General features: G+C 34.9%; 2 protein-coding genes across 3 annotated transcripts in view; one reads left to right on the forward strand and one right to left on the reverse strand.

Moving 5' to 3' along the window:
• The window catches only part of LOC142337679 (prostaglandin E synthase 3-like), a 250,825-nt gene that overhangs the window by 157,958 nt on the left and 70,198 nt on the right, over positions 1 to 22,669 (reverse strand). The window lies entirely within an intron of this gene.
• Positions 1 to 22,669, forward strand: part of LOC142337678 (uncharacterized) — a 152,772-nt gene that overhangs the window by 77,416 nt on the left and 52,687 nt on the right. For both annotated transcript variants that reach the window (XM_075387110.1, XM_075387111.1), the window contains exon 3: positions 2,830 to 2,942. In XM_075387110.1, coding sequence (XP_075243225.1) covers positions 2,830 to 2,942 — 113 coding nt within the window. The remainder of the gene's footprint in view (positions 1 to 2,829; positions 2,943 to 22,669) is intronic.

Below are 22,669 nucleotides of genomic sequence, written 5' to 3' on the forward strand. Positions count from 1 at the left end.
AAGGATGTTTCATATTCATAGGTCATCAAAAAGACATTAAAATAAAACATTGACTATGAAAACCAACAAAAACAGGCAAAACCCAAAAAATATAGGTAGAAAAGTGCGAGAAGAAAGTGTCGAAGCCATTTAAAGCATAAGCTTTCCTCTGAAAATTATATGCATGATCCCTTTAGCGTCCTCTGAGCAAATGCAACAATCAAGAGGATAATGTGGTAAAATTCCAAAAGGAACCAAAGTTATGAGAAAAAGTATCCAAAAATTAAAAAAAAATAACGAAAACTCGTGCATCGAAGTCATAACACCAATAGTTAGTGGATAAAACCGCTAAATAGATTATTTTTGGTTCACGTAGAAAATAAAAGGTTTCGGTTATTACTAATATTGACTTACAGTTCACGAAAATAAGATTAGGATCGTTTAATGTTAAAAAAAATTATCGAAAAATCTATTATAAAGTTTAACAGCTATTAAATTCAGTAGCTTTGAACAAAAATCAATAAATACACTCAGTTATGCTTCGATTGGCGGCAAAAATATTTTTCGTGCATAGGTGATCAATTCGACGTCACAATACGTCTTATGGCTATGGAAGCGACAACGAATACGGGCAAAAACAAAATTTCAGTAGAAAAGTGCGAGAAGAAAGTGTCGAAGCCATTTAAACCATAAGCTGTTCTCCGATAACTTTAAACATGGTCCATTGAACAATTTTTCTAAGCCAATGGCCAAAATCAGTATCAAGATAATATGATAAGATTTCAAGAGCGACCAATAATAAGAAAAAATCCAAAAAAAAGTTTTTTTATTTTTGAATTCTTGTGGCATTGATGTCATATAACAAATAGTTAGCGGATAGAACCACTAACCAGAATAATTTTGGTTGCAGTAGAAAGAAAAGGAGTCCTGTCATTACTGAGACTGACTTACACTTTACGCAGATAAGTATATGATAGGTTAATGTTAAAAGAGGTTCTCGAAAAACCATTTTTAAATTCTTAACAGCCATTAGCTGTGACTCAACGCTCTAGATAGGTTCTCCTAATGCTCATTACAAAACCTATTGCAATTTCAGTCGATGAGTTTTTGCCATGGGACTCCAATGTTTTAGTAAAAACACAAAAAGAAAAACAAAGTTTCATTTAAAATTACGAAAAGAAGCGTAGGGTCGGTTATTGTTAAAAAAAATCTCGAAAAGTCTTGACTGCCGTTAGCTGCCCACTCAAAGCTCTAGATAGGTTCAATTATTGCTCATTATGAAACTTATTGAACATATAGTCAAAAATTTTATGCCATAGGACTCCAAAAAATGAGGAAAGCCTCTAAACGAAAATCAAAATTTCTTTTAAAGTTACGAAAACTATGAAGCCAAAAAAACACGAGCGATTCTTTGAAAACTAATTTTTTGTTCATTGGGCTCCATTAGACTGTAAATCAGGTTTCTCATTAACGGAAAATCTTAATTTGGAGAAAAAATTTCACTAAATGTGAGCAAAATCATGCTAATTATCCCGTTTTCACACAAAACTTCAATCCTCGATAACTCCTCGAAAAAAAAGAATTTCAAAAAAATCTTTTTAGTTTCGAATTCTACGCTGGACGAACTTTTAATGATACCACTCACATTCTTGACGAGGAATATATCGATCGGCCAAAATTGACTGAACAACAAAAACCCATTTGAGTATATAGTTCCTTCCCCCCCCCCCCCCCCACTAGTGGGGTCGGAACAATCATGGTTCACATAAAAGAGCAAAAGCGAAGTTGAAGCAATCGATTTTCCACCTCCCCCTTTTTGTGAATAATTTGATAACCCAGTTTTGTGTGGACATTTAGAGATATTTGGAGGAAAATCTTGCAGTCTGACCTCCCCGTGTTGAGAAAGACCGACAAAAATGATGTAAGAAGCGTCGTTTTTTGTCGATTTTTGCCAATTTCATCGGTTTTACTTGTAAGAAGTGTTGCTGTTTTCGGTTTTGTTGGAATCATCGGTATTGCTGTAAGGAGCGTCGGCTTCATCGGAACTGTCAAGTCTGAACATAGAAGTATCGGTTTATGCGCGGCACTATAAATATTTATAATAAACTTCTTGGATCCAGCATTATGTTGCTATGAAAACCTCAAATTGGTACTTGGATAGCGTATACATCATCCCGACAAAATCCGACGCTTCTTACGTTTTGAAACCGACAAAAACCGACAATTCTTTTGTTTAAATACCGACAAAAACCGACCAAAACGATGAAAAAAACTTAAGGGCTTTGATCGGTTTTGGCGAAGTAAAACCGACGAAAACCGACGAATTCTTAGGTTTGATTCCGACGAAATCCTTATCACGGGTCTTAGACAGCAGATGTCGAGTGACCGATTAAGCTTAATTGGATTGCATTCATTATTGACCACAGCTGTGAATAATGAGATACTTTCCAGCTCTATCTCCTTCACTTAGGGAAACATCAACCTTTTCAAAATTAGTAGTAAGAGTTTCTTTTCTAATCACGAGTGCAGAGTTTTCTCATTAAATGCATCCTTCTCACCCAACTGGGGGGAGTAAGGGTTTCTTTTGTCACTAATGTTACAAAACTCTGCAAAATACGATAGATACCAATTGATGAAGAACGGGAAATGTCCAAAGGAGAAATATGCTTCCCAATGACTTTGACTGATTATTTGCTTGATTACCCAAGACTCAATCGTCCAACTAAGATATTTACAATTCATCCGTTTGAGTTAAAAAAAATCACGAAGTTGTCTTTTTTCATACAATTTAACTACATTGCACTATTTCATTTACGCGGAGTGAGTGCAACTAAATTGAATGTGTTTCAGATGCACTGCGAATCTATTCATCTATTCTCTGAAGACCATGTGTTCCCTCCTCATCCTCGCTGCCATGACTCTCAACAGGTGGTGTGCAGTCTGCAGACCTCACTACTACAAGAGTTAGTTCATACCTCTATACCGTCAAATTATCCCAGTAATAACTTGTTAGAGTATACACTCCAGTTAGTAAGTTGTGATCATAAGATGGAGCTTGAAATGATAGCTCAATGTAAGAGAGCATAGTAAGACTCTCGCAGTGTGGACCATTTGGCTCAGTGGAGAGCACAGGATTGCAATCAATTAAGAGATTGTGGGGTCTCAACCCGCAAACGTCCCAAACTTTACTCTCACTAGAATGGTGTTGGCATTGAATCAACATAACGAGCAAAGAGTTGCTCTAATATAACTCAAAGCTTTGTGCTCTTTTAACTTAATTTGAGTCAAGAACTCGCCTCAAAATTTATCCTTCACACATATTTGCGCCTTTTGATAGACCAATCAGACAATCGCAACCGAGATTGTCTTCTCGGATTGGCAGGAAATTAGACTCCAACTGAAAAATAGCCCCGAACTAAAAACAATTAAGTTGAACCTGGCGGCCATTACTTAGCTCTTCTGGTTCAAGAGCAAAAGCGAACGTTAAAAACGCCCAATTGTGTTAAATGTTGAAATAGTTTAGACTTTGACTTTTAGACGTTGACAGGAGGGATAATTGCGTTGTATTTTTTTTCGCTCGATCTTGGTTTGCTTAGAGATTTTTGTTGAGTTCTGTGCATTAGAAACTAAATTTCTACTTATTCTACCCAAAAACAATTTTGTGGAGTTGAGCGTTATTTTTGCTATTTTACGTGGCAGTTTAAAAAATGCACGAGGTTTTGAAATTAATAGCAAATTTTTAATTCTTCAGTGCAAAATTTTGAGATGGGTTGACCAAGTTAATTTTTTTCAACTATTTTTCAGAGATAGTGTTTGTATACTACGGTATAAAACACAAAAAATTGCTCTCAGATATTAAGGTGCCATTTTCCAATTTCTTAATAATTCATTATGGGACTAATGCCTATCTCGTTTTTGCCTGATGTGAATTTGAAAAGTTCATAACAGCCTCCTGAGATATTTTATTTAATATCAAAACTGGCTTTGAAATTTGTGAAATGCAAAAGATTGAATTTTGTCAAATTAATTGATGTTTTCTGAAAGTTTTGTCTAATTAAGGTCTCTCGTTACGCTTAAAGCAAGCAAAGGTTTAATTAGAACGAAACAAAAGCTTTTGAATCAATTTTTTTTGATATTTCGAAAGGTTTAAAAGTGCTTTGAGTTAAAGATCAATTGTCGTGCGTCAGCAGTTGTGGATACCTATAACTAAGTCTCGCACAATGGTCATTGAAACTATTAGTTGAATAGCAGTGTTTTTTTAAAGAAAATATGCATGACCGGATGTGAAGGACACTGTTGATGATGATTTACTCTGACGTCAATCGTAGTTATGAACGGCATACAATTGAAAACCGAACGTCTGTTTCCTCTTCACTATTTAGAACACAAAACGTCATTCATATCGACAGTTTCAGTGATCCTAAGAAAATTGCCACCATATTCTGTTTCAAATTTGATACCTTGAGTTTAGTTTCAGCTACAAAATATTTTCAACTACAAAATATTTTCAATTAACAACAGATATGACAATGACAATCGGTAATGTGCGTATGCACAAAGTTCCCACTCCTTTTATAATTTATTTTTATCAACGAGCTTAAAAGTTTTAACTATCAAAATAAACATATGACCGCAGAAGTATTTGTATTTAATCTTCAATTAATTCCACTCTCATTCTAAAGTTGTTCTTTGACAATAAGCAAATGATTGACAACATCAAGAACCATTGCGCTTCAATAATAGCATTACAAAGGGAGGAAACAAATTGAACATTATTCCAGCTATTTTTTGTAGATTAAGCGAAAAATTGATTCCGAATCAGTTGATCAGAGCTTAAAGAATGTCTGTTCAACCAGCTATCTAATACAGTGTGCTATTACAAATGAACAGCTATAGATGAAAATGAGCGAATTGCTTTTAAAACTAAAAGAGTTTTTAGGATCTTTTGTAAAAAAAAATGCGTTAGTGTCAAGCCTTATAATGAAGCAAGAAGAATCGATTCAGTTTCAGAGTTATACTGGTAAGAGTTCGAAATTTCAATGTTTGAAAGAATACAAAGTGCCATTTAACTGGTAAATTGCTTCATAAGAAACTCTTTTAGGAAAAGCAAAGTCGACTAATCAAAAAACCTTACAAATACCGATCAACAAAAGTCTTATGACAAGTTCTTAACTAAGTCACGCGTAGCTAAAACTTTCAAGGGTTTCTCAAACTGTTATCCTTATTTATGGCCAGATGTGCGCACCTCCACTTCGGCCGAACCCTTAGTTATTTAGTCATCATACCTTTAGAGAAATGAATTGCAAGCCATGAAGCCCAGAGCATCCTTGCGAAGACCATCTGAGGTCCAGTTCTTTGAGAAGTCGACGAGAAATGTTTACAGGAGCCCCTTTTATGCCAATAGCCATTGCCAGCAACCCTATTTTGCTCCCTTCTTTCCTGGGTGCTATTCCAAGTTTTGCCACAACTCCTCAAACTCAGGCTCTTGCTGCGCTCATGAGTATGCGAGTCCGCATTGCAAGATGTACATATTTTCTCATTTAGTCAGAACAAGAGTTTTTGCCATAGTTTCTCAGATCATTATGTTTCTCTGAATCATGAAGTTTTAGTAAAAGTTTTTAGCGGGAGACCTTGACTTTATTCTCTATTTGGGCACTAGAGTTAATTGATTTTTAAAACTCGGTAAGCTTGAGCTATAACTCTTTCTGTTCTTCTGAGTCATTTGAGAATGGGTCAATCACCTATTAGTGCGTTCCCTGTAGTCTTTTGTTGACGTTGATGATTGAATGTCATCTCTGAGTGACTTTTTAACTAAAAATTTGATCGGTTTTAGTTTAATTATAGTTTAACAAAAACTAGAATTCGGTTAGGTTAATTATGTGCGACTGAAGCAACAATAATTTGATTAACAAAGACCATATTATATACGAAGAAGTGATGTATATGCAGCAAAAAAATTTTATCAAAGCTATGTTTTACAATAAAAATGCGTATAATTTTTTTTCTGTCAACTTTTATTATCGGATGACGAGCTTATTTTGAAAATAGTTGGGGCCTCGCAATCCAATTCTGCTTTCTGGGTCCTTTTTTTAAATTGGCAAACTGAAATTTTTAAGAACTTGCAAAAAGTACACCCACTTTGATAATTTTTTCGATAAGTTTGATTAGATCATTGCTGGTCTAAAACATAGTTCTTATAGATTGTTGGAGTTGCTTCGCTATAGGTTCTTAAAGCTTTTGCACCCACCCAACTTTTTTGCATTAATATCTTTTGTTGCTTTCATTCATGCATATCTTTGACATTTAAAGTTTGTGTCTGAGTTTAAAATAGCAAATCTGGGTCGGTAGTCACTCTAATAGCTCTCAGAGCAGGTGACACAAAATAAATTAATCTTTGTATGGCACTTCAAAAGCGACTCGGATGTTGAGAGGAACCGTAGCTTTTTCTTTGTACTTTGGCGCCATTTTGGATGAAAGATTAACGCCTAAACGCCAGGTGTCTTTTCAAACCAAGAATAATTAACCTTGCCAATCAAGAATTATACTCCGTCTTTTAATACACATGTGTTTTCAATTTCCAAAGCCATTCAAAAAGTATTTATAAAATTTCAAAGCTCTCTCTTTCTCTGTTTAGAACTAAGATGCCTTAAATAATCACTTTATGGGATCGATTTCACCCCCGTGGGAATAATATCACATATCGCGTCTCCCTTAAGCGTCTGACTTTTCTCATTTTACCAAAATTTATCGAAAATATTTCCATTTAAAAAGGCTTGCATTTCTGAATAATTTGATTTATTTTCTTTTATTATGATTAAGAGCTCTCTTTTTGGAATATTAGGTGATAGCTCTATAAAAAGAGGCAGATATAAAAGTGGTCTAAATTTAATTGAAGAAGCGAATCTTGGAAATACTATGCGTTTCTCTTTTCCTAAACGGAGTATTGATTTCGAAGAGAGGAACTGAAAATTGAATCAGGGCTGATAAAATTGGCGTCAGATTCAATCACAAGGATTAATCTCAAAACTCCATTAATTCATTATCTCAACCATGAACAGAACAAGACAAAGGCATAAAAGAAAGCGAGAAATGAGAATAGATCAAAATTTCACGTTTTGAAGGAAGTGATTCGGCGTGATAAAAGATCAATTTTCATCCGCTAAAAATATCATCACATGTGTAACGTAGATTTTAAGTGTAGTAGTAGTGACCAAAATGAACCATTGGACTAAAAATTTTAGCGTATAGGGTAAGCGATTGCATGACTTTTTAGTTCTATTTCAGAATGAACTTAGAGAGCCGTTTGTTTGAATTTCGAATCTTGCTTCAGGATAATGCATCAGATATCACGCTAATGTGCAACTATTAGCTATACGGGCTTAAAACAGTAAAAGTGAAAGGTCGTACAATACATATTAAAAAAATTACCAAAATGCGAAAGCGCCAAAAGCTGCAGAAATGTTGAGGGAACATGATAAAAAAGAGTGCTCAAATTACATATAGTACATTTATATATCCAAAGTGCTTCCTCCATTAGCTTAATCTTTTGTAGCTCTTACAAATGCCGACTTTTATTTAGCAAAAAGCATGACTTGAATGACGATAGATGCATATTAATGAACGGCATGGCGTTTTTGAAAATAATATATCTAAGTTAAACGGCTTCTATCGTGTCAGCACTGAAAGATTATTTGCTAAAAAAAACTCACAGAATTATTAAATTCATGTGATACTCGTCTCGATATTGAATCGAGTACAAACACTGTAACCGCTGATTAATCAATACTGTCCATCAGCATCACCTGGTTGCCCATTTTTGGTATGAACATTGTCAGAGTATAAACTTTTCTCTAGAAATTGTACTTATACAATCAGAGCATGAAAAAGTAGCGAAAAACCATAATTCGTTCCGTAAGAAGTCAGATATAATCAATTGCGCCTTCCCTGAACACAAATATTGTGATATGTGGCCTCTGAGTAATTGAATTAGGTGACAACGAGACAAAAAAGCTATCAAATATCAATATCAATTATAAATAGCTATCAACTAAAATCATCAATTACGTTCTTGTCTCCAAAGATAGTCGTTCAAATCGGACTTTTTTTAGAATATGTCGTGTATCTCCAAAAAGTCATATATTAAATTAAACATTTGCCGAAAACTGGTGCCGAAGCTGCTAAAAAACAATAAGCAATGCACTAAAAACATTAGATATGTTCAATTGTGCTTTTCGTCAGCACCACTGCTCTGATATTCGATTTGCAATTAATGAGACTAGGTAAAAAGTAGTCAAAGTGACAGCAAAACACGAAGTTAAAAAAGTCCAACTTTTTTTGATCTTTTGACTTCGAAGTTATCAGGAAAATTAGCACTCAACTGAAATGAGTTAAGAAGTCCATTTAGTTATCCACAGAAAGCAACCACGACCAGCAATTTTCTAATGACTATGAGAAGAACGACAAAATAAACAAAATTGAAAATACCAAAAATTTTTGCTAGAAGATGCGGTCGAGGCCATTAAAACTATAATTTGTGCAGTAAAGAAATCGACATGGTGAATCGTGCCTCCTTTTTAAACACCATGAATATCAATTCTGACCTATCGAAAATGAATCACGACCCGAAAAAGAATTGCAAAAAGTGACTTAAAACGTAAAACCGCAATAAATATTCAAGATTAATCCACTAGATTGACCGTAAGCTACAACTTGACCACAAAAAGAAAACAACGGCAAAGCGCATTAACCAAATGTTTAATTTGAAAAAAAAAATTTTAAAATTCAAAACAAGTAATAACTTTCGACTAAAGAATTAGATAGGTTCCCCTGGAAATCCATAAGAAGTCAACTGAACCTGTCAAAATTAAGCCCTGTTTGTATTTTTCTGTTCTGTAATTAACATTAAAAAAAAACAAAAAAAAACAGAAATCTTTTAATAGAAAACAGCGACTGATTCCAATCCGCATTATTTCTGTGAAAAACAATTAGACCAAGACTAGTTGTGCTAATGCTGCTCGTCAACTCCGTTCCGGCAATTTTTAAGGAATATTATAGGAATGGATAATTTGACAAAAATGAAGTATATCAAAATAAAGGATGCATTTCGGATAATTATTGAGTTAAATTAGCAATAAACTGGCATCATTTTTTTCAAGAACACTCTCAAAGGAATTGTAAGTACAATTAGTAAAATGCCGTGCCAATTGTGCTGAAAAAATCAACATTGAACTATTTGCTAACAATTTTAGCCAAAAAATTGAATCAAACAGTTCAACAATACTCTTCTATTTTTAGAACTAAAAACAAAACATTATTGTTAACATTTTTAGCATATTTTTCAACAAAATAGGCAGAAAGCCATAAAATACAAAAATTTTCAACAAAACCAATGAAAATTGGTCAATAGTTCACAACAATATTAAAACTCCATAATTCCGTGAAAAAAAAAACAAAAGTAAAAAAGGCTTTTTGATTAAATAATTTACGCTAGACGGGTTTTCTAATGAAAATACTCATGACCCTTTACGTTGAGTATATCGATCGGTCCGAATTGACTGAACAAAAACCTAAGATGGGTTGGGATCCCATTCAATGGGATCCCATTTTGTTATGCATTATGTTTACATTGTCTACGCATTTGTTTGCTTTGTCTATGCATTACGTTTACTTTCTTTGCAATTTTGTCACGCGGAGATGGAAATAATGTTTTTGAAAAATCTGAACGGCGGTATTGTATATGTTTATACAAAAATGATTTCTTATAGGGCTCAAGGGCTCAACGTTTACATAAAACTCATCACTGGCTGGTTATGTGACGAAATGTATATTACAAGCAAACCACATTTGGGACTTATCATAAGGCTGCATGGTTTCAAGGTCGCACAGTTAGATACGATTGATAATTGCAAAACATATCGGAATGATTTTTTCGTGAAGGCGAGTATCCATTAATAAAAAACTGTAATGGGAATTTCCAGATCCTAACAACCGAGTTGGTCAACGTTGTCCTCACTTTCACTAAAAACGATCATAAAACCACCGTAAGTGACCCTCCAACTTTCAACCTTCCAGCTAAATTTGGTTCCATTGTAAGACAATAAATGTGGAGTAACGCATTTACTGGTAAGTGTTTTGTATTTTCAAAAATTTTGCAGCGGTCCTCAGAGAGTGAAATCAAAAGCAATTTTTACCGTCAAAAAACATTTCTTATTCCTATACATTGCCATTCCGTTGTCATCCCTCTACTTGTTCAGTACTATGATAAATACCTCATACAGGTGGTAAACACCTAAGAGTAAACTTTATTTGGAACAAAAAATTTCCTATGTTTTTCCCATCAAGGAAATATTTACCAGCATCCTTAACATTCCCGAAAATTAAAACTTTCAATAAATAATTTTATGGCCATGTCATTAACAAAAGATTTCGCAAAGATTGGCGAACAACTCTGCAGCGTAACCAGAAATGATATAATTTGATTAATTGAAGTATGCAGCAAACGAGGAATGGAAAAAATAAAGAAACACATGGATTCAGTCGATCAACGATTTTTACAACGAAAAAAAAATAGATATTGTTAACGACCACTGGTGAAATAAAGCCAGCGATACTAAAAGAAAGCTGTTTTTACAGGTAACTACAAGGCCCATGATATGGAATCTAATCGATGGCAAACAAAAGTTTAACACATGCAAACATAACTTTTAAATTTTGTTTGTTTTTGAATGATTCGCATATCTACGTCCTATTTCATATTTTATGTAGATAACTATCATACGTGAATTCAAGTTCAAACTCGGAGAACCCATATCACAAAAATGGTTTTGCCACCAGGGAACCATCGATGGTTGGTATGCACCATCAAATGTCAAAATAATATTTTTATTGGATCTGATTCATTTTACATGCTGAACTAAAAAGTTTTACTTTAACAAAAACGATAAGAAGAGAGCATAAAACTATTATTTAATACGTTATCGACGTTAAAGTTTTTATGAAACTTTCCGTTAAGGCCCGAGAAAAAAATCATTTCAGGCCGAAAAAATTTTGGACCCCAATTTTTTTCTCTAAACTATAATTATATTTCAGTTGAGGTGCTATTCCAATATAGGATAAGTTTAACAAGGATTGGAAGGTTGAGAAATACGACCAATTGCGATTTTCGGCATGTACCTAATTTTTCTCAGTGGAAAACGTTATGTTATCGCAACACGAACGTTATGGTTGCCTTTTCTGAGGGAAATTTATGTCTGATCACTCTCAATTAACTGTTGAAATTCAGTTTGTGTGGTACTTGCTACCTAATAATCGTTTAAAAAGAATGGACTCACAGAAAATCGTTAATTACAGAACAAAAAGTGTAATAAAACAATATATATCATAAGCTGGAACGCACTGGATGGTTTTGTACAACCTTTTTTAGTGCTTACCAAATCATTCACACTTGGTTTGAACATAAATGACCATTGAAACAATCAGTTAACTTTTTTTGGGGAAACTATTATTTCAAATACGTTATCGACGTTAAAGTTTTTATGAAACTTTCCGTTAAGGCCCGAGAAAAAAATCATTTCAGGCCGAAAAAATTTTGGAGCCCAATTTTTTTCTCTAAACTATAATTATATTTCAGTTGAAGTGCTATTCCACTATAGGATAAGTTTAGCAAGGATTGGAAGGTCGAGAAATATGACCACTTGCGATTTTCGACATGTACCTATTTTTTCAGTGAAAAACCTTATGTTATCGCAACAAATGCACATCAATTTCGACAAAAAATCAATTCAGCGGCGTTTTAGACATACAGGGTTGATCTCATCAATTTATTTACTCATTATTTGATGTCTTTGGTTTTTTGCAAGAATCTTGCAAGATAACCGTTCATCTTGCAAGATCTTGCAAGATAATCATTCGTCTTGCAAGATCTTGCAAGATAACCATTTTTTGCAAGATTCTTGCAAGATCTTGCAAGATAACCATTTGGTCTCGACTGGGGAACAGCAACAAAAGATTTAACGCGGAGACATTTTAAATTTCGCAATCATTTCACATTCTGTTCAGAATCTTTCGATATCATCATCTACAGGTAATCAAACAAAATTATAAACTGAACTAAAAAAAACTACTGAAAAGATTTAACACGGAGACATTTTAAATTTTGCAATCATTTCACATTCTGTTCAGAATCTTTCGATATCATCATCTACAGGTAATCAAACAAAATTATAAACTGAACTAAAAAAAACTACTGAAAAGTGATGTTCTACTAAAAAAATGTTTTGAAAGTGAACAGAAAAATTTTTGTTCGCAGGTTATTAATTGTTTTCGTTTTGTGTTGACTCGTTGACGTTATCGGAAACCTGGTCTGGTTTCATTTTGTTGCTAATTAATCTAATTGAAAACTAGGGTTGAGCTGAAGACACGCCTTTCAGTTCATTCAATGAAACACAATAGTTCATTCAATGAATGGTTGTACAATGTTCATTGACAGGACAGGAGAGTATCAAGAAATGCAATAGTATTCTAAAACATTTTCAGCTCCATTTTGAAAGAAAATTGCTGGAAAACTGAAAATTTGGAAACTGATAGCCAATGTAAGAGAATGCCAAATACCGGAAAAAATATTTCCAAACTAAGGTATATTTTCTGACTTCATTCAACGGCAGCAACATGGAAATTATACACTCGCAAAAAGTCATCTGCGAACTCGTAGTATCCGGGCAGATGTGGAACTGTTGAAACAAACAGGTTGATTCTAAACCATTTTGTCATAATTGCAGGAGCAGCCGCTACAAACTCCAATTTTTAAATCGATGTTCAATGTTGTCTGTTTTGTTTCATACTCCAATCGTGTGTTTTCTTTACTGCAACGGCCTCCTCAATTTGCATTACTCATTTTTCTTTGCTTTTGTTTTTTTTCGTTGTTTTTTTTTCGTTCTAGTCATTTTTAAAAAGATTTTTTCACTCTTTGCTTGGAGCCGGGACTTTTTCCTTCGAGCAATTCTCACAGTCTTCTTGATATACTGGTCAATATAAACGAGCGCTTGATTTTTATCCAAATGTCAAGATTCTTTTGAACCGAAAAATTTATTAGTTTTTATTTATAGTAGTTTTTATTTTGACACTGAAAATTAGCTGCGAGAAATCGAATTCAGTTTCTGATTTCCATGTAATTCTTAACAGCAGCTGCTTCTTTGAGCTATAAATTGTCCAGTGTTGATGCAGTGCCAAATTTCAACTCCTCAACTTGTGTATAGTACCAAATAGTATAGTTCAAAAATTTCCCAACTCATGCGGTTGTTAGAGTAGAAGCGAGGCGACTAAGAACATTCGGCGGCTGTTTTGTCCTTTGTCTCCAGTCCTCTTTTCTTTTTCTTAGCCACCTAGAAACAGTATACCAGCGAAGCTGAATAGAAAAGTATTTTTATACTAATCCAGGTTATTTCACTAATCTTTTTATAATCTCTTCAGACCTCCCACCACAAACAGAAAAGAAAAATCGATTTTTGGGATTAGGTGCCAAAAAAGACAATGACTTGGCACTAAACCGCTAGAAGCACTTCGCTTCATTTCTATCCTTTAACTCTCAATTTGCTAATTCGTCTAAAATTTCATGCTTTCCTTCCGTACCAGTCTCGCCAAAATAGAGATCAGTTTCTTCTACCGCGACAGAATCTGTGATTGCTATATTTGCACCCTTATGAAAATATGTACTTATTGTATTGTAACCCTACTTCTTTCTGCTTAATAACCCTACAAAGCAATTATGACTGCAAAAATGACTATCACTAGTTTGTGAGCCCGTGAAATGGAAAAAAAATCGACTGATTGTTGAAGGGGGAGGGTTGAGGTTGATAGGGGGCTAGGTCCAAAAACAGATTTAAAAAATGAACCGATAATGAATCATTTTTTCTCGCCAAGATAGCCATTTGAAATGACGAAGAAGTTAACAAAACAGCTATGAACTTAAAACACTTGTTAAGCATCAAATGCTAAAATAATTCAGTAGGAAATTGAAAATATTTTTTACCAACGGAAAACGTTGTCTAGGAATGAACATGAAAAGACTATAAAAACATGAAGGTTTTCATCTCCCAAACTAGAACAAGTCTACCTTTGAACTGATTGCAATGTTGATAATTTGATATGGTCAGTCTTTTTTGCATGAAATTATATCATTTAACGGGTTGAGCGACTGCGGTATTAAATTCATGTGCGCTTTATGAGTAGCCTTAATTTTTCAGAGCTATAAATTAGTTCACATTTTCTCTGGTAATAAAAACTGTTTCCTCAGGTATGAAATTACGCCGATATTATCATAAATGGGCAGTGCTATAGCCGGCATCACAAATTGAACTAATTTCGGATGAAAATCCATTCTAGCGACCGAAAATTAGTCTTTACTCTCATTCAGATGCACTGCCTTCGTCTCAACCCACGAAAAATATTTCCAACATCTCCGACTTTTTAGGAAAGTATTGTCCGCTTCTGCATTTGTATATGGATTGTATCCTTTCCTTCGATATCTGCATAGTCAAAACTTTTTTTCGACTATATATTTGATTTGGCAATTCATTATTATCATATTTTTCTGCACACGCTTTGTGTATTTGAATGTATTTTTTTCCGCCTACACCTGAACGTACAGACTTGAGTTTTGTGTTCGATGAAAAAGATGTCGATATTTCGGTATTCTTCTTTCAGCTGAGGGGAGGGGGTTGGGTAGTAGTTTGGGTTAGTGAGGGCGACGAAGGGTCATTTGTAAAGCTTTGGTGGCCATTGTAATAGGTAACTAACCCCAGGCAATTTTGAAGTCATTTCAATGCCTATAAAGATTGAAAAACACGAAAAATGAAGTCTATAATATGCAAATAAAAGGCAAAAATAGATCTAATTTGTTCATTGTTTCATTTGTGAAAAGACCTTTCTTTAAATCCCACTTAGTTTGCTAGTTTGACAAATTGGGGAGGGTACCACACTGTGCTGACATTTGACCGCTCTGGTGAAGAACCTATGGGGGCTTTTATACGGTAATAAAATGGAAACAAAACTGTTGGAATCTTTAAACGTTTTCTGCTTATTGTCTCAGCTGGATCTGTGGACAGTTTTTGTGACGCTAATATTGTAATTGTAAAGAGAACAATACCAATTGTGATACTCATTGAATCACCTGGTGATTAGTGGCAGAGAACGCATAAGTTCAAACATTTTTTGTGAATATCGAATCGAATTGTGGGAAGAGAAATTAAAATTTCGAGTTCATCGCACTTTCGCTTGACTCTGAAAAAGATACCATTATAATTGTGGACGCGGACAATTGAATTCGAAGCTGACCGGTCGGATAATAGGCGGCCAAATCTTTTAAAGTTCAAACTGGGTACAGATTGGTTTTTGAAAGAAATAAGCAGATAGAGCTGCGCAAATTATGCAGAAGATTCGAATGTGGTCTGGAATTTTCTGCTGATTCGTCATAACCGATGAGAGTTCAGACAATGCTTTTGTTTAGCAGAAATAGCGGAAAGCCAATTAGCATGAATATTGAATACTACTTGCCGAGCCTCTGTTTCGGAAAAAAACGCGGGTTTGTGTCTATCTGCACAAAAAACTATGTGTCAATGTTGACATTTTGCCCCGTTTACCCTGTTTTCACGAAGTTTCTCGCAGTTCAGTTCGTGTTAAGCTTCATTGTCTCAATCCCTATTTTGCAGTCAAGCATTTTGTAAAAATAATTGTTCATTTTGATTTCAAAGTTCCAACAAGTTTCGCAACAATTTTGAAAAACCAGAAAAGTTGTGAAATTTAAATTTTAGAGTACTGTCTCAATTTTAGAGTATTCTGTTTGACACAAAGAAATGAAACGATAAGGATAACCAGCAAAATTTTCTATAAGGATATGAGTAGTATATAGAGGGACCGAGCTGCCCGGGGGGGGTGACGACCCACATGTATTAAGATTGGTTATAGCAATTGTAACTTATTTAGGTCATCTTTGAATTAGTGAGACAATGTATAAAGATAGGTAATAGATTTTACAAGTATTAACATTAGAGTTATTGGAACAACGTATAAAGATAGGTTATAGATTTTACATGTATTAAGATTTGATTTTTGACAGTAATGTATAAAGATAGGTAATCGATTTTACATGTATCAGGATTGATTACATATTACCAATTTGCTGATGAATCATCGATACTTGTAATATTGACATTTGTTATCTAACTGTAGGCGAACATAAATAGAGATTATTTCTAACTATTTCATAGCGTTGAGTACATTATCTGATTGATATTCTACATTGTTATATTGAACCAATGTACGAAGATAGCTAATAGGTTACAAGTAACTGGAGTAGTACTTGGCACACGTAATATGACTGATAAAGACAACCAGTCTTCTAGTCGCTGATGAGTCATCGAATCTTGTTATAACAAGTTAAGATTTTCAACTGTGGTTATTATTGTGTATCATATCTGGTTATGGTGGGATAGGAAAATGGTATAAAAACGCCCTAATTATAGATATTATTAGGCATTAAGATTTTTGGTTTAACTAGTTCAAGAACTTCAATTTCCTCGTACTTACAATTGATGACGTCAATATAAATTTTGGGTCCCTAGCAGCACATGAAAAGAGGAAAATATCATATCGATAGGATGATTCCTTTTGCTAACAGAAAATCAAATTAGGCAATCTGAACTCTGGGGCAACGAGAAGTAAAATGAATCAGAGCAGACTTCTAAAGGTTCGGCAAGATCATAGTTTATAATTGATTTCCTTAAAAGGAAATTTCGTGCATCTAGCCAGAAAATAATGCTAAAAAGGAAACGGGAAAGATGCTCGTCCAATCAGATTGCTAGAGCAAAATGTTAAGAATTCCGAGAATGTTCCAGGTTACGGTTACTGTTTATCAGAGGGGAAAGTGTTGAATAACAAAGAAGCTTATTCATTATCTAGGGTTTACACCGAACTCTCCCAAGAATTTGAGGAATCTGCTTAGAAAGAACTATGCTAGCTCAACTCCGAAAAGAAGACTAAAATTATGCTGAAAATCTGCTGTTATTTCTATCTATTAGTTTCAACGAAAACAACGACTGGGACTAATTATACAATACACTTACTAGGTTGACAAATTAATATCACAATCTTATCAAGTGTTCAACAGAGATCAATTTAGATAGATTAAAAGTTCTGGAAGCAAATAGATTGTCAGTTTAGATCAGTAAAGGTTTTGTGTGAATTCCATCTCTATCCACAATTCGTTTCGGGTAGAAATATGAAAGTCCCCTTTTAGTCTGTTCATAGGTGAAAACCCGATGATTTACGGTTTTGAACCCTCTGTTAGTTGAGTATACATTTACTGCATCATTCAGGACTCTTCTGTACTTCTGTAACGGTCCATTACTGTTTTCTTCCAGAACATTCTTGTTGAGTCCTTTGCTGCTGAACTTAGTTTTGTTCGTTAATGAATTATAACAGCAATATGTCTTGCTACATAAACATAGCATTTCGGTACACCGAAACTCCTCCTTGAATAAACCAGGTTCACGCTTGTCATGCTTCACATGTTGATGACAGCAAGTTCTTGGAAAAAAATTGCACGTACTGTCGGCGCGAAAAGTTTCTGTACAGTCATCTCTTCTTATCTCGTTCCAAATGCTTCTCATTTCGGGTCGAATGCAGTCATATAGATTTTCATGAGCCAGCGCCAGATACAAGGAATCGGTGTCCATTTCAAACTCTTCAAATTTCTGAACATCACAGAACTTGTCAAAAAAGTTATAGTAAAGCTCCAACATTCTCAATTTTGCGTACTGCAAGATGAAAAATCCCACAATTATCGGCTCACGATGTTCAACAGTACTCTTCACTAGCTCAACCTCATATATACCTCTCCCGACATTGTTCAATCTCCTGAAAAGACGGTTATTGATAGCTTTGTGAGTATTTTCATCGCTGAGATAAAGTGTTTGCGTATGTCGGCTTCGATCCATGATCTGATAACCATAAGAGCTATTTCCAAGTAATTTCATAGTTTCAGCAACAAAGCTAGAGTCCGGATTTTCATCACCTTCTCGTCTTGCATCAACGACAGATTGTACGAAACCGTTGAAACATTTTTGCGGGGTATACTCAACGAATCTGTGGATTTTGGTACAGCGTAGACCCAGCTTCAAATAAAACTTTAATAATGGCGTTATGACTATTCCATTGTTTAAATTGTAACTCGAAATCAACATTCGTTGTGGTTTTAACAATAACGCGTTTTTTTCGGCATATTCCAGCATGAATTTACCAATATTCTCTCTTCCAACATCACAGTTTTTGAAAATTGGAGGAAAGTTTGCAAATCATTCACGAAGCTCCTCGGGAACTTCTAAATCGCATTGAACATATCCGAATAATTTATCTTCGTGTATCCGCGTCAACAGCGTCTCACTGCTCAAAGGTAACTTGTAGGGAAAATTTTTTCGAACATGATCTTTCAAAATAGAGCTCATCCCATAGAGCTGATCCCACCATTCACATTCTCTCATCTCAACAATTTTATATCCTTTCTTTTCCAGATGAAGTCTTCGTAAGATATCAGACTCACGCTTCCGGATACCATTTTCAAATTCGTCTTTATCAAGAATTGGTTGAGTTTCTCTACAGGGACAGAAGTGGTAGTAGCATCCGAGAGCTTCAAAAATTGTTTGACAATGACCACAAAAGCCATCCACACTAAAGGAATCAATTTTTTTCTGTTTTCCAGTTGTATAGATACTTTCAATAGTACATTCGGGTCTGTTTGCTTGATAGAAAGACATTACCATGTTCTCAAACTTCCTGATTTTGTTTTGACGAGCTTTGAACTTTTGAAGATTGGTATCAAACTCCCATCTAGTGTAGAGTCCAGTTGGCATCGCTTGACACATGGAGAAAGGATATAATTGGCTAGCATCTATTCCAACTATTGTTTTACAGACATTGTTTGACCTCCGGATGAATGTTTCGTCTACAACAGCTTTCCTCGTAAACACTATTGATGGACCACCAGTCATTTCACTTCGTATTTTCTCACGCAAGTCCTTGTCAGCTTCGATGAAAGGGTAAAACTTTCTATCCATCGATTTATGAAGACAGATATTTGCCAAATTGGGTAGCGTGCACCCGAGCTTTAACATGTCAACTTTCTGACCATGATAAAACTCCATCATTTTCACCATTGCCTTCAACGTTCGTACAACATCTTTGTTATTATACCAACGAAGGAAATCTCGAAAAGTTTTCATTTTCTCCATCTTCCACAAATCTTCTAGGAGAGCATAGTTTTCTATTCCAGTTCTAGGCTTTTCTTTCAGTCCCATTTCCCGGAGAACTACCGACTGCTCTTTTCCAGATTGAATCAACTTTTCGAACTGAGTGAAATCTTTTTCCAGTGGATTCAAGTTTTTCAGTTTGCTGAAAAAGGAATCGTAAGGTGGAAGATGGCTACAGTCAAGTTTCGATGGCGAATCAAACCATTCATATGGGAAATAACTTTTTGTTTCTTTCGATTGATATGCTTTCAGAAAGGAGTCCAGAGTTGTTGCTCCACCGAGAAAATTTACAATATCCAGAAATTGAATATCCCCAAATTTGAAGGAGATGAACTGATTTGTCTTCTTGAGTAGGTGTAATAGCTTTGTCGTTAAGGAGATGAGGAATGAGATAGCTTTTGATCAAATTCAGATCATACTTACCACTGTTGAATCCAAAAACTGGTAGAGTGTCAACATAATTTTTGAAATGACACTGGAGATCAAGGAGCTGCTTTTGTTGGTATCGTAAAAATTTTTTAGAAGCATTACTATCTTCTGCTTTGATACTATTTTCCAACTGACTTTCGGAAATAATCTCCAGTCTAGAGGAAATATCACTCAACCTGGTTTCGATCTCAGCTTCCACCTCCAAGAACTTGGGTCTCAAGTCCGCTTTGTTTTTTGCTGATAAGGTTTCAAGTTGCGCTACAAACGATATGATGAGACGATTGGGATCCTTTTCGCATAAGAAAATTGGTTCTTTCAACAGATTTGAAGAAATTGATACTGATACAGGTACATGAGTACCAATCCACGATGTTGTAGCTGTGTTACTGATATCCACTGAATGAACACATATTGCTTCGAAGTCGAAGACGGCTAAATTATTGAAGAGGGTATAATCTTCTGGATACGCGATTGAGAAGTTGTCAAGCTTCTCAAATAGTGTTTCCCGCAAAGAATAAACACCTCGCGGATAGACATTTTTCTTTCGTTCTTTACAAGTTTTCAAGTGACGGTTGAAATGACCTGAATGGTTGAAAAAGACATCACAGCTGGGACAAAGAAACTTCTTGAAGAATTTATTGATATCATTAACATAACATATATGGTTGTTGTATCGAAGCAGTTTAATGTTTTCCTCATATCATTCAACGCTGCGTCGAACAAGTTCACCAATAATTTCACCGTCTTCAATGTCAAAATCATAGATGAAAATGTTTTGTTTGATTAGTTCTTCAATTATTGGAATTTGATCAGAGGAAAGACCTGTGAAACTTTCAGGGTCGCAACCACTTGCAGTAACAAAACTGTGAAAAATTTTTGTTGCATTTGGTTCAACATCTACTGATCCACATAAATGAATAGCAATTGCACGGAATAAACACAAATTATCGTTATATGGTTCATTGTGTCCATTTGAAACGAGACAATTTACTTCAGGATTCCTTAACAATGGCTCTGGAAGAGGAGAATCAGTACAACCCATAGGTATATTCGTAAGAAGCGCTACAAAAACGGTAACATTTGTAATTACTGTGAATCGCCATTTTGAGTTTTGACGTTCTTTTGTACATGTTTCAATCAAGTCAAGTTTCTCAATTTCGTTCTGCAGGTTCAATAAATCGTTTTTATTGCTTAGCAGAGAAGCTCGATCCAGGAGTAAGTTATTTTCACGCGGATAATAATATCGGTATTCGTTTGTCTCTACATTTTGCAAAAGAAACCCCAATGCGAGGTTAACTTTTGCTGCACATTTCAGGTTTGCAAAAACTTGATCGAGTTTTTAATTGATCTTTTTGGTGTCCAAATTCGATAAACTGAAGTTGAAAACTTCCTGTCTGCCATGCTCAGAATGCATATCGTCAAGTAAATGCTGACACGCTGCTAGTTCTTCTTTCAGAGACTCGCTATCGTTATCAACTTTCTCCATAATCTCACGAACACGGATTAAGCTTGAGGACCCAATTTTTGTGCTAGCTTGATGTACTTTTCTGCGATGAAGTTGAAGTGAGTAGAAACTTGGGAACTGTTTCTGACAGACAACACACTTGTTCAGTGTATTACGAACTTTTGCTCCGTGAGCCTTCGCAATATGGTATGACAATTCTGCAGAATTTTTTGTAGCAAAATTACAATTCCTTTTCTTACAGTAAAGCGTGCCCATCATACATGTCTTCCGGTGGCGAGCAATATTGTATTTTGCAATAAATTTTCCACATTTTTCACAGTTAACGGGTAGGTTTTGATCTTTTGCAGGCATTTCGTTATAACTGGGAGAATTAACTATGGAATGAGCAAAGAGATTTTTTATTTTTGTAAGGAATTGTCAACTGAGCCGTAAAATATGAATAAACAGATGTCTCTCAAGTTCTGCAGAAATTCAATGTGTATTCATGACTACATACGAACAATGAAGTTGAAATTTGTTTGTTACTAAAAATAGATTTTATTTCGAGTCGTCAACCAATCACAGCAAAGTTTGCAAAACTTCGGGAAATTGCGACAGCCACAACTTCGACAACCCTGATTTGTTTACTTAATGTCTAGACAGAATTTGTTCACAAGCAATGAAAACAACCAAAGTTTACCACAGGTTTAAGATCGTAGAACTTCGGGAAAATGAGACAGGTTTGATTTGTTTGCGGAGCTTCGGAAAAACCAGACAGCCTTGATTTGTTTACTTAATGTCTAGACAGAATTTGTTTACAAGCAATTAAAATAACGAAAAATTTAATGAATTTTCATCTTAGAACGACCTTGAAAATTTGTTTACACAGTGTTCTCAACTAAAACCCACTAATTCATAGAGGTAAATCATCATTTGTTCACTCAGTTTACTCTCTTACTATGGTTGAAGCTATGTACGAAAACAGTCCCGAATACTTCAAAAAGTTTCAAAAACGATTCAAATACACTATTTGCGACACAGAACCAAAACTTCAAGATTCTGGAATAGAAAATTATGCGTACGGTTATCATTCATCTTCGACCGTTATTGATGGTTGTTCCTTTGGTTCCAGCCATTGGCATCTTATTTTTGAGGATACAAGTTGAGAAGACAAAAATGTTTTTTCTCCGTATGCTCCTGTGCCGATACATTGTCTCCTGACCTGTTTCAAATTTCTTATTTTGCCTACCGAGAAAAACTTTGTTACTCGTGGTGCTAATGTTTCTCGCTTACATGTCGCTGTGGAGTATTTATCAAAGTTTAATCATGTTTCAACCAACAAAACTAAAAAACAACTTCCTTTGCCCAATCCTGTGAAAAAACTCTCAACCATTACTACAACTTCTAACAAACATGCTTCTACTATCCCCGATGTAACTATAAAACGATTTTGTCAACTAATGCATGGTGAACATTCATCTTCTCTCTATCAGATTATGAATATTCTTTTGAGTGGACA

This window comes from Convolutriloba macropyga, chromosome 4, assembly GCF_964194025.1.
Source record: "Convolutriloba macropyga chromosome 4, txConMacr16.3, whole genome shotgun sequence".
NCBI classification, from domain to species: Eukaryota; Metazoa; Xenacoelomorpha; order Acoela; family Convolutidae; genus Convolutriloba; species Convolutriloba macropyga.